General features: G+C 36.9%; 1 protein-coding gene across 7 annotated transcripts in view; it reads right to left on the bottom strand.

Moving 5' to 3' along the window:
- Positions 1–12,022, bottom strand: part of TBC1D5 (TBC1 domain family member 5) — a 503,965-nt gene that overhangs the window by 41,493 nt on the left and 450,450 nt on the right. For all 7 annotated transcript variants that reach the window (XM_081072580.1, XM_081072576.1, XM_081072581.1 and 4 more), the window contains one exon: positions 6,854–7,017. In XM_081072580.1, coding sequence (XP_080928706.1) covers positions 6,854–7,017 — 164 coding nt within the window. The remainder of the gene's footprint in view (positions 1–6,853; positions 7,018–12,022) is intronic.

Raw genomic sequence — 12,022 nt, forward strand, 5'->3', positions numbered from 1 at the left:
TTTTCAACGTTTTGCACCAAGGGCCATATGCAGTAAAATACACAAACAGCCGGGCCACTCACTAGAGGTAAAGTATGTATTGCCTCACCTGGTTTATTTAAGTAAACTAAATATATTTTTGGAATTTTCTGCGGACCAATTAACAATGGATTGTGGGCCGTAGTTGGCCCACGGGCCGCAGTTTGGACACCCCTGGAATAGATCAATGAATATTACAAAAAATAATTCTATTAGTATGATCACAGTATATGTTCAAACTGCGAAAGGGCATGATAATTGCCTGCAGGGGTCACAAAGACACAGGATGAGAACCCGTGGTGCTCTGAGCCAGAAGGTGGTTTTTACCTCATTACACATCCTGTCTTATGTAGGGATTTCCAGCTCAGACAATTTTGATTTCCTGTGGTTTACAGAGGATTCTGAACCATGGATAAGTTTAGCTCTCTAGAGATTGGTATGTAATTATCACAAAGCTTAGCAAAACGTCTTGCAGTTCATCAGGAACATTAAAAAAAACAAAACCTTTTTAATTGGCTGATGTGCTTAAATATTAGAACTTATTCATATAGACAAATCAATTGTAGAGTTTTTCTTATATTCAGGATTTCCCCTACTCTTTAAATTTAGCAAAGATATTCTTCAAAAATGATTTGGCAGTAATTGCAAACATGACTAACATTGCTAAAACAAGTAAAAATTATTTTTTTTAACTTATAGTCAGATAAATGACCAACTAAAATAGATTTCTAGAAAACTAAGTATTGGATATCACTTACATTAACATGCAAAATAAAGCATGAGAAAAATGAAAAGCATAAAAATTTTGAATTTTCTCTTTAAGATTAAAAAAAGTCAAAGCTTGATTAAACCTGGGTTTAAAATAGGTGAGTCCTAAAGACTTTTTTGGGAAATAAAGCAGAGGGAAAATTGTCATCATGAGTAAATACCAACCCTCAAAACAGTACAAGTAATGATAATGAAGGAAGGTCAATTTTTAAAACTTCCTATTAGTTTGTTCACATTTCAGAAACAAAGTGTAATGATGTCTTTTATAAACACAAGGCAGAAGGCTTAATTTAATTACCTCTTTAAAGACTGAGCTGAGTTGTACATTCCTACTGTATGGCTAAATCATTAACAGGAATAAATGTGATGCAATTTCATCTAAAGATAGGCTGTGGATTACAGAAAGGCTTTATTTGATACATAAAAAGGCAATACTGAGAGGAAATAAGTTCTGAGACCTAATATATAACACTTCCCCAGAATATGTCCCATCTATATTGATTTTAAAAATCATTTCTCAATGATTAGATTAGACACATTATGAGCAGATTTAGCCACACTTAGGTTGATAACTACTACTAGATTATCTTTGTTTTAATGTCTCTTTTCAACTGCTATTTTATCCTTTTGTTAATTGACATCAACAATTTAACCCTGGGCCTTTAAAAGATTAACCGAGTCTTGAAATCTGAAAGATACATCGTCATTGTTTAAGGCACTGGGGACCCAAAGCAAGAGATGTCTTTGTTTCAATTTTGGCCACTAGCTTGTGTGAAAAACTGATGATGATGATATTAATGAACTATCTTGAACTTTTTGGAGGACATGGACTATCCTCCCGTATCACACCAAATTGGGCTGGAAATGAAAGCAAAGATGGCCCCGGGATGATAGGTGCCCAGTCACAGGCTCTGCTGCCACTGGTACCACTCGGGTAGTGTTAAGCGGTTCCCATGGGAGAATGATTCCCAACGATGGGCCCGAACACTTTCCAGCTGTGCATTGCTATGTTGTGATAAGCGACACTCTCACCTTAAATCAATAAAGGTTTATTTCTCACTCATACTTCACATCTACCATGGGTGGGTAGCTGGGATCTGGTAAAGTGAGAGCTGTGGAGGGTCTTGCAGTAACATTACACATATCACTTCTATTCACAACTCACTGGGCAGACCTAGTCACATGGCTCTGCTAGATCTCAGGGGATAAGGAGGTACAATTCTATTAAGTGTCTAGAATGGGGGAAAACTGGAATCATTTGGTGAAGAGCATTGACAACAATACACTATCTCATAAAACAAGCTAACTTATTACTTGGAAAACCATGGGTTTTCTCTTGAAAAGGAAATAATTTTGAATAATAATTTGTCGTTGTTTCTTGGTTCACATCATCAGGTCTATGTGGAAGGCTAGACTTACTCTATTTCTATTTTTGCTCAGCTTCTCAGTTTTAAGTTATAGCATCACCATGAAGAAAAGTAATTAATTGGTGTTGTACTCTAATCCATATGCCACCAAAATATGATAGAATGCAAATGAAACATCTCTCCATATGCCTTTCTCATTTGTTATTCCTTATTCTTTTTCTTCATAGAAATGTTCTTTGTACAGGCAGACATCTCCCCTTCTAATTTATTATGCCAACATATTCTATTTTTGTTGTAATTTTCAGTTATTATTTTATTTTATTTTATTTATTTATTTATTTATTTATTTATTTTAAACAGTGGGGTTTTTTTAACGGGATTTATTTTTTTTATTATTAGGGAAGGAGAACAGGACTTTATTGGGGAACAGTGTGTACTTCCAGGACTTTTTTCCAAGTCAAGTTGTTGTCCTTTCAGTCTTAGTTGTGGAGGGCGCAGCTCAGCTCTAGGTCCAGTTGCCGTTGTTAGTTGCAGGGGGCACAGCCCACCATCCCTTGCGGGACTTGAGGAATTGAACTGGCAACCTTGTGGTTGAGAGCCCACTGGCCCATGTGGGAATCGAACCAGCAGCCTTCGGAGTTAGGAGCACGGGGCTCTAACGGCTTGAGCCACTAGGCCGGCCCTCAGTTATTATTTTAAATCTAAGTTATATATGTAACACTTTGAAGAGTCAAATGGTTCTACAGGCTTGTTATGAAAAACATTTCACACAGCCCCACCCTCCACTTCCTGCTTTCCAGCAGTAATCACTTTCAATTCTTTTACCCATTCTTTTTGATCTCTATAGCTCTAGTTTACATTGCTGCTTCTTGATTTTACACAATGTTCCACTATGGAAGATGAGGATTTTGCTCTAATGACCACCACCACTTGCTCACTCCTCCCCTCTGCACACAAACACACACTTCCCACACCCATCTTCTCAAATGAATTTTATCAGTTTTGATTAGATTAACAGTCAATAGTCTTACATTATAATGTCTATGTAAATTATAGTCATGGCTCACTTACAAGGTTTATCATAACCTTTCTTTCTTTTCCTGTAACTACTTTGTTTTTCTTTGGGGTTACCAATTGTCCTGTGTTTTACTGGCTTCGTTTTTCTAAAGTTATCACTAATTTAAACCCAAACTCACTTCTAATTGTATAAATTTCTCAATTTGTTCATATATATTAGTGATTCTTACAATCATCTTTTTGGAGAAAACTTTCTGGAATCTATCTATCTAACTTGCTCCAAGCTGGGTTGGCTGCTTCTCTGGACCTGCTAAATAGCTGTGTTATATGTAGTCTTGGGATCTCCCTACCTTATCATTCTGGGGAATATTTTTGTCTTGCTCTGGATAATCTATTTACTTGTTCTCATGTATTCCTCATCCTTAGTGTATGTCCTTATTTTTGTAGAGACTATCCTCCAATGACTTCAAATGAACACATTTTTTGAATCTTGAATGTCTGAATGTGGCTACTTCTTGATTTTTCCAGATTATTATATATCATAATACTATTAGGTGTTGAATCTAGATTGGAAGTAATTTTCTCTCAGAACTCTGAAGGTATTCCTCCATTGTCTTGTTTGCTGGTGTTGCTCTGGGGCATTTGTAGCCATGCTAATTCTTGATCCTTTCTTGGAAATCTTTCTTTTCCTCCAATTCTACAAGTTTGTTGGATATCTCTTTGTTCCCAGAGTTCTGAACTTTGTTAGTCATACATCTGGATGTCTGTTTGTATTTACTTGTGTGGGACATTCTATGGACTTTTTAATCTGAAAATTCAGTCTCTTATTAGTGGATAACTTTACTGAATTAAAATTTTGACTATTTCCTTCCTTTCATTTTCTCTGTTTTCTTTCTGGAACTCCTATTTTTCAGATTTTTGAATCTCCTGGGTTGGTTCTCTAATTTTCTTATATTTTTCTATCTTATCTTCCATTTCTGTCTGTATTCTATTTTCTTCAATTTTATCTTCCAACCCTTCTATTGAATTTAACATTTTAGAGATCATATTTTTATGTCTAATAGCGTCTGGTTATTGCTGTTTTCTGAATGAATATTTTTTCTGAAGCATTTTTCTCCTGCATAGACACATTTCCTCCCAGTTACTTTTTCCTTTTCTTTAAATAGCGTTTTATCATTTTGATGTTAAAATAGTTTTTACCTAAAGAGCCACTCAGCAAATGAATTTCAAAAGAATGATATTTTTAAAGTAAGGTAATTTATGCTAATATCATTATTTGCTATTTTCTAACCACAGGTAAATAATATGTCCAGAGCTCAACTTGAGTTATTATTGCTTAATTATTGTGTACCATGTATTTACATGCAAATATCAGGACATAAATGATACTTTTTTCTATTTACTTTTGTCTGTCTTTCACTATCAGATGGTCTCCTTAAGTATCTGGTGATCCCTGGCTGTCTTACTCATATAAAATAGTGTCAACTAAAAGTTAAGTGAAAGCTCTGTGCTTGGATGGGCCTGTGATGGCTGGGTTCACTATAAAGTAAACTGTTTCCTTGGAGAACCCCTAAGGTCAGTATGTTTGCATGGTTTTTTTGGTGATTGTTGTTGGGTTTTTTTTGACTTTTACTTAGAGAAAATTCTTCCTGCCTGGATGGATACGAGGTTGGACAATTAAGTTCGTGAACTCATCCTAGAAAAAGTGTTACATACTTCATTGCTTAATATCACCACAGTCACCTTCCAAGTACTCCCCTTGGGAAGCTATGCACTGATGCCAGCGCCTAATCCACTTTTCAAAGCAATTTTAGAATGGCCATCAGAGCTGTCATCGTATTACCCCTGATGTCCTGAATGTCACCAAAATGTCTTCCTTTCAATATTTCCTTTACCTTTGGGTAAAGAAAGAAGTTAGTGGGGGCCAGATCAGGTGAGTAGGGTGGGCGATCCAATTAGTTTGTTGCTTAAAAACTCCCTCACAGACAGTGCTGTGTGAGCTGGTGCATTGTCGTGATGCAAGAGCCATGAATTGTTGGTGAAAAGTTCAGGTTGTCTTTTTCGTGCAGCCTTTTCAGCACTTCTAAATAGTAAACTTGGTTAACTGTCCAGCCGGTACAAATTCATAATGAATAATTCCTCTGAAATCAAAAACAGTTAGCAACTTTGTTGCAAAAAGTTTGCGAACTTAATTGTCAGAACTCGTATGTACTGGTATTCTGGGAAGCAAATGGGGTGAGGCCTGGGGATCTCAAATTCTGCAGTGGAATATATTCATCATCCCTTTTCAGTTGGGTAGCTCTATACTTGAATGTGCCTGACCTCTCGCAGTTCATAGACATTCTGTTTTATACCTTCCAGAGAATTAAACCTCCAGTCTTTGCCAGAGTGGGGAAGGGAATCTAATTGCTTTTTGAAGAGACTTCTGACCAAGTCTCATGTCTTCAGTTCCACCTTCACCCCATTTCCAGCTCCTGAGCTTCTAGAGGATTTTACAATTTAAATCACATGGCTTCCTGGTTTTTCCCTACTGCTGCCTTGGTGTTCAGCTTTCTTAGGCTGCTAAGTTAGTTAGCACATAACATCTGCTTTCCAAGTAACAAAAATTTGTTGCTGTTGTCTTCTCTCCTGTTTTCTTATTCCTCGAGGGTTTATCTTTAACTACTCTGACTGTCCCTGGAGTAGAGTTTAGGGAGGGAGAAGAGATAATTGCCTGCATCAATGCTGCCATCTTTAAATGAAAGTTCCATTCTGCTCTTCTACAAATTAGAGAATCACAGTTCCTACACATTGAAAGGGACCCCAAGAGAGTATGTTGCAAACCTTCAGAGAGCAAAGTCTGTTGTTCAATTTGCATGTGGTAGTTGAAGCACCAGGAAGCTGAGTGTCTTGCCCAAGGTCAGACAGTCATACAAATAGATATCATGCTGTTATCTATTCTATGTACCGTAAATAACTATCCCTCAAAGGTTTTACTTTTTTTTTTTTTTAATTTAGGACTATTTCAGCAACAGCTAGATCCTTTTCTGTAATACCTTAAATTTGCACCCTTTTACAGTGGTACGATAAATTTTTCATAGTAGAATATTAGGTGTTAAAATAGCTATAAAATGTGGCTAAATGTTTTATTTCTTCTGAAGTTGGCTTAAAAAAATTTCAGACACAACCAGGTTTTTAAAGTAGTTGATATGCTTTAGATGTGTTCCTTTGAGTAATGATACAAAAGATCTTAGAGAGCAATTACCAATATACCATAATTTAAATGTAACTTGTATAACTTTTAAAAACAAGTGGTAAAATAATTATTTTTAATTTTCAAGAAATACTTAAAACAAAAAACAGTTTGGTTTGTTTCAAGTGTCTTAATCTATTATTTGTATAATGTTATTTGCTACATTTTAGAAAAAAACACAGGCTTTGACACAAAGGAATTTGTGGAGGAAACACGGACTGAGGTTTGGAATTCAAATTATTTTAAATTGATGCTTTTTTATCCTTCAGTGTAATAGAGACCACAGTGTTATATTCCTTAAAAATTGAATGAAATTATTGTTGATCAAGAAGTCATTTTAGTCTGTAAATTTAATCTGTAAAAATTTTAAGAGCTTTATAAGAATCTTTAAGAAATGAATCGCTCCAGAGGAAAACGGAAGATAAAAAGAAAACCATTCTTAAACACTTACGGATTCTTTTCTTCCCATAGTTTTGCTGTGTGAGCGGGAACGGGAGATGTTGCTAAAAAAGGAATCCTTTTTAGTAGCAGATGAAGGTGGGGAGCCAGTGAATTCTCTTCCTCCAGGCAAACTCTCAGTGCTGGGAGATGAACTGATGGTTTTAGAACTTTGTCCTGTAAGAAAAATTAAGTTGCAACAATGAAACCCCAGACTCTTACTAATCTACTGAACTTACTGCTTTTAATAACTGATCAATTATATTTCTTTGTTCTCACTGTCAACATGACAGGCACTGTGGAGTATTAAAATGCATGCATTTGTAAGTATTAAAATAGCTGCTAATTTTGTAAAAAAATGAAGTACTGCTGGAGTTTTCTACATGTATTTTATACTACAATAGTCTAAGTGTCATACCCATATAAAACAACTAAAAACTCCAATTTTTAAACATCACCGATTAAAAGACTGGACCCTTAGTAATGGAATCATCCTTAATAACAGAAACTGAAAACTATTATACTGCACATTATATTAATATTAAAAAATTGAAATCCTTCGCCAGTTTTTCAAGAGTCTCTTTCCTTTTCCTTAATTGCAGAACGATAGATGGCAACCCCTAGAAGCATCTGGAAATGGGACAAGGTGCTGGCTCACAGGGCCGCTTTCTAGACCAGTCCCCATAATAGAATGGGAGCAGCTGGATCCCCAGCAATGCCTTCTTTCACTGAGAGGTTTTGGAGCCGTACAGCCCCTGTAGACAGGAGCAAGGGCTGTAACAAGTCCTGTGAGAGGGCAGCGAGGTGTAGAAGACAGGTACACAGAATTAGCTGCAGCCAGATGCTGCAGGTCTCACTGATACAATGTGGTCAGTCCCATAAGAGTGGCAGGGGCACTTACGGACCTAGTAAGACAGCCTGGGGTGTATGCATGCATTCATTCAACCACTCGTGCCTGAAGGCCCAGTAAGTATCACACACTTAGCTGCGCGGGGAGATAGCTGAAAACCAAAACCATGAAAAGTCCCATCCTTCAAGGATTTTATTTTTTCTAGTGTGTGTGTGGGAGGACAGACAAGTGCATTAATAAAATGTATATGATTCCAAACAATAGTAAGAACTGTGGAGAAAAAGCAGTAAAGGGGAATGTAAGTGTCAGAGGAAGATGTTGCCACTTTAAATAGTATGGTCAGGGAAGGTGTCACTAAGTGAGGTACATTGACTTTTGAGCAAAAACTTGCAGAAGGTGAAATACCAGCTTTGCAGATAATATGAAGGAACAGGAAGTACAAAGGCCCCAAGCAGGACCTTTGTGTTTTTTGAGGAACAGCAAGGTGGACAGTGTGGCTAAAGCTAAGAATGACGGGGAGAGCGGTGGGACATGAGGTCCGAGGGGATCAGATCAGGAGAGCTTGCATACAATTTTGACTGCTTTTACTCTGAGATGGGAAGTCACTGGAAGCCACTAAAGGCTTGAGCAGAGAAGTGACATGATTTGACTTACTTTGCAAAGGATCACTCTGGCTACTATGTTGAGAAGAGAATTAGGGCTGGGAGAGGGAAAAACAAAAGCAGGGAAACCAATTTTTGCCACTGCAAACTCCAAGTAAGCAGAATGATCATAATCTGGTGGTGATTAAGTGGTCTGATTTTGGACAAAACCGACTAGACGTACTGATGAGTATATTAGGGCTATGAGAGAAGGAGAGGAGTCAAGTTTAACTCCAAATGTTCTAATGTTAGATAGTGGTGACAGTTGAGCATTCTCTGTGAACATAAAAACTAAAAAACCACTGACGTATATACTTTAGAAGGTGAACTTTATGGTTTATGAATTGTATCTCGAGAAACTTGTTATTTTTGACCAAGTCAGTTTCCACATTTAACTCCCGGCAACTAAAAGGCAGTAAAGGGCCTGCCCATCTTCACCCAACACAGGACGCTTCTCACAGGACATCTTGGCTTCAGAGTTTCTTGTTGACTGTGCAGAGCTTTTTATAAGGTCTGAATCTAGGTCTGATGACATCCCCCTTCCTAGTTCTATTTCCTTCTCATTTCCTCTCACAGGTGTTATTCCCCAATAACCCTTTTGTACTTCTAACTCTGTCCTCACCTACAATCAATGATATTGTTGCTGAGCCCTGGGGGATAGAAGTGCCCCAGAGGTTGGGAAAGGAGAGGGGAGAATAGGTTCCTGGGCCTAGAAGATCTCCATGGTAGAGGGCCCTAGTATGTTGGGACTGAAAAAGACGTCAGGAACCACCTATTATTTTCTCCTTTTAAAATTAAACCACTGATAAGTAAATATAGTCTCACTTGTAAATAGATTAAATGTGACAATTGCTTTATTAAAGATAGCTTTATTGAGATATAACTCATATACCATGAAATTCTCTCGTTAAAGATATACAATTCAGTGTTTTGTAGTATATTCATAGTGTTTCTCAACCACTACCATCTAATTTTAGAACATTTTTGTCACCAAGAAAAGAAACCTTGTGCCCATTAGCAGTTACTCCCAATACCGCACCCCCCCTCATAATCATAAACCTACTTTCTGTCTCTATGGATTTGCCTTGGTATCTGTTGGTATCTAAGAAGCCATTGTCCGAAAGATTTACTCCTGTGTTTACTTTTAAGAGTGCTATAGTTTTAATTTTTCCATTTAAGTCTAGAGTCTGTCTATTCTGAGCTAATTTTTTTTTATATAGCATGAGAAAGTAGTTCAACTTCATTCTTTTGCACGCGAAGTTCCAATTTTCCCAGTACTATTAAAGAAAAGACTATTCTTTCCACATTGAATGTTCTTGGCACCCTTGTTTAAAATTAATTTATCATAAACGTAAGAGTTTATTACTATGCTCTCAACTCTGTTCCATTGATACATCCTATCTTTAGGCGAGTATCACGGTCTTGATTCTGCAGCTATACAGGAATTTTGAAACTAAGGAGTGCGAATTTTCAAATTTTATTTTCTTCCAACATTGTTTTGGCTATTCAGGAAATGCTTTGCATTTCCATATGAATTTTAGAAACTTAGAAATTTATCAATTTCTCCCACAAAGACATGTAGGAGTCTGACAGAGATTGTGAGGAATATGTACATCAATTTGGATAGCATTGCTATTTTAACAATATAAGCAAAATACATTTATGCTGTCTTTTATATTTACCTATGTAGTTACTGTTCTCAGTGCTCTTTTTCCTTGTGTGGATTAGAATTAATTCTAGTGTCCTTTCATTTCAGCCTGAAAGACTCCCTTTACTATGCCTTGTAGGGCAGATTTGCTGGCAGTGAATTCTGTTTTTGTTAATCTGTGATTTTTTTACTTTTTTCTTCTTTTTTTGAAAGACAGCTTTATTAGATATAGGATTATTGATTGACAGTCTTTTCTAAAATAAGTTACTTTGAATATATCATCCTATTGCCTCCTGGCCTCCATGGTTTTGATGAGAAGTCAGCTATTAATGTTATTGAGGTTCCCTTAGATAGCCTGAGTTGTTTTCTCTTGATGCTTTCAAGATTCTTTCTTTGTTGTTGGCTTTTAACAGTTTGACTATGCTGTGTCTAAGTTATCGATGTCTTTGAGCTTATCCTACTTGGAGTTAACTGAGGTTCTTGGGTATATACTGTTTTTCATAAAACTGTGGAATATTCCAGCTAGCTTTTCTTCAGATATTCCTTTTGCCCCTTTTTGTCTCTTCTCTCCTTCTTGACTCCCATCATCTGCATGTTATGCTTGATCGTATTCTGCAAATCTTTGAGATTCTGTTCATTTTTCTTCATTCTCTTGCTTTTCTGTTTTTCAGACTGGATAATATAAATTGATGTATCTTCAAGTTCTGACTCTCCTGTCAACTCAAATCTGTTGTTGATGCTCTGTAGTGATTTTTAAATTGTAGTTATTGTACTTTTCAATTTTCAGAATATCTATTTGGATCTTTAAAAAAAATTCCTATCTCTTTACTGATAATCTCCATTTGGTGAGACATGGGTTTCACACGTTCCTCTGGTTCTTTAGACACAGTTTCCTTTAGCTTTTTGAAGATATTTATCATAGCTGAGTTAAAGTCTTTAGGAGGTCCAGTGTCTCAGCTTCCTCAGAGCCAGTTTGTATTGACTGTTTTTGTTTCCTGTATACAAGCCATGCTTTCCACTTTCCTGTTTCTTTGTATATCTCAGAACTTTTATTTAAAACTGGACATTTTAATAAAAAATGTGGCAGCTCTGTAAATTAGATCCCATCCTATCCACTGGGTTTGTTTCCCTTGTTGTTTGCTTTTTATTGACTTCTCTAAACTCATTTTGTTAAGTCTATATTCTTTGTGGTGTCTGGCCACTGAAGTCTCTGGTTAGCTTAGTGGTCAGTTAAGAGATTTCCTTTCCTTAAATGCCTTGAAATTTAAGGCTCTAAGCCTCTGCTGAGAGCTCTGGGTATGTGTTAGGGCATGACTTCAATGCTCCAACAGGTAGCATACAACTCTGTTTCAGCCTTCATTCCTGTCTATGAAAGCCTCAAGTTCATCCAGAGTTGAGAGACTACACCATTCTCAAGCCTTTCCTGGCCATGTGACCAATCCTGCACGTGTGTAGCCTTCTAGAACCCCAGGAATACATCGGAGCTTTTCAAAAATCCCTATGGACACCTCAATCCTGAGATTTTCCTTTTAAGTTGTTTGCTAGCCTCTGATTTTCCGGTTAAGTTTTTGATTAGCCTCTTATTTACTTCATTTCTTCCTTGCACAGTTGTGATATTAAATAATTGCAACTGACATTTTTGATGAATGCCCTGTGGATAGGGTTTCTCCCTTAGTGAGCTCTGACTAAAGTCAAATAAAGACAAGCCCTATGAATGCGGTTTTTCTGGGGAGTTGCTGGACAGGTCAAATAGTTACAATTTACTGGGGATGGGACTTATTGGGTGTTCCAAATCCATTCTTTTTCCTCTAGTGGTTGTAAGGTTGCTGGCTATCAAAGGCTATGGCAGAGCTGGGAAGGAGTGGGGAGGAGTAGGGCAAGTTAAAAAGCTACAAAACATGCTGTTCTTATTGAGATCCAGCCATTTTTTTCTTGAATAGATACTCCTTGAATTGTTGCAATCCGTTGATTAATTTCCAGAGTTCTGAAAAAGTTGATTTTGACATCTCTGCCACTGATCTTGTTGCCTTGATGGAGAAACAG

The sequence above is a fragment of the Rhinolophus hipposideros genome, assembly GCF_964194185.1.
Source record: "Rhinolophus hipposideros genome assembly, chromosome: 14".
Taxonomy (NCBI): Eukaryota; Metazoa; Chordata; class Mammalia; order Chiroptera; family Rhinolophidae; genus Rhinolophus; species Rhinolophus hipposideros.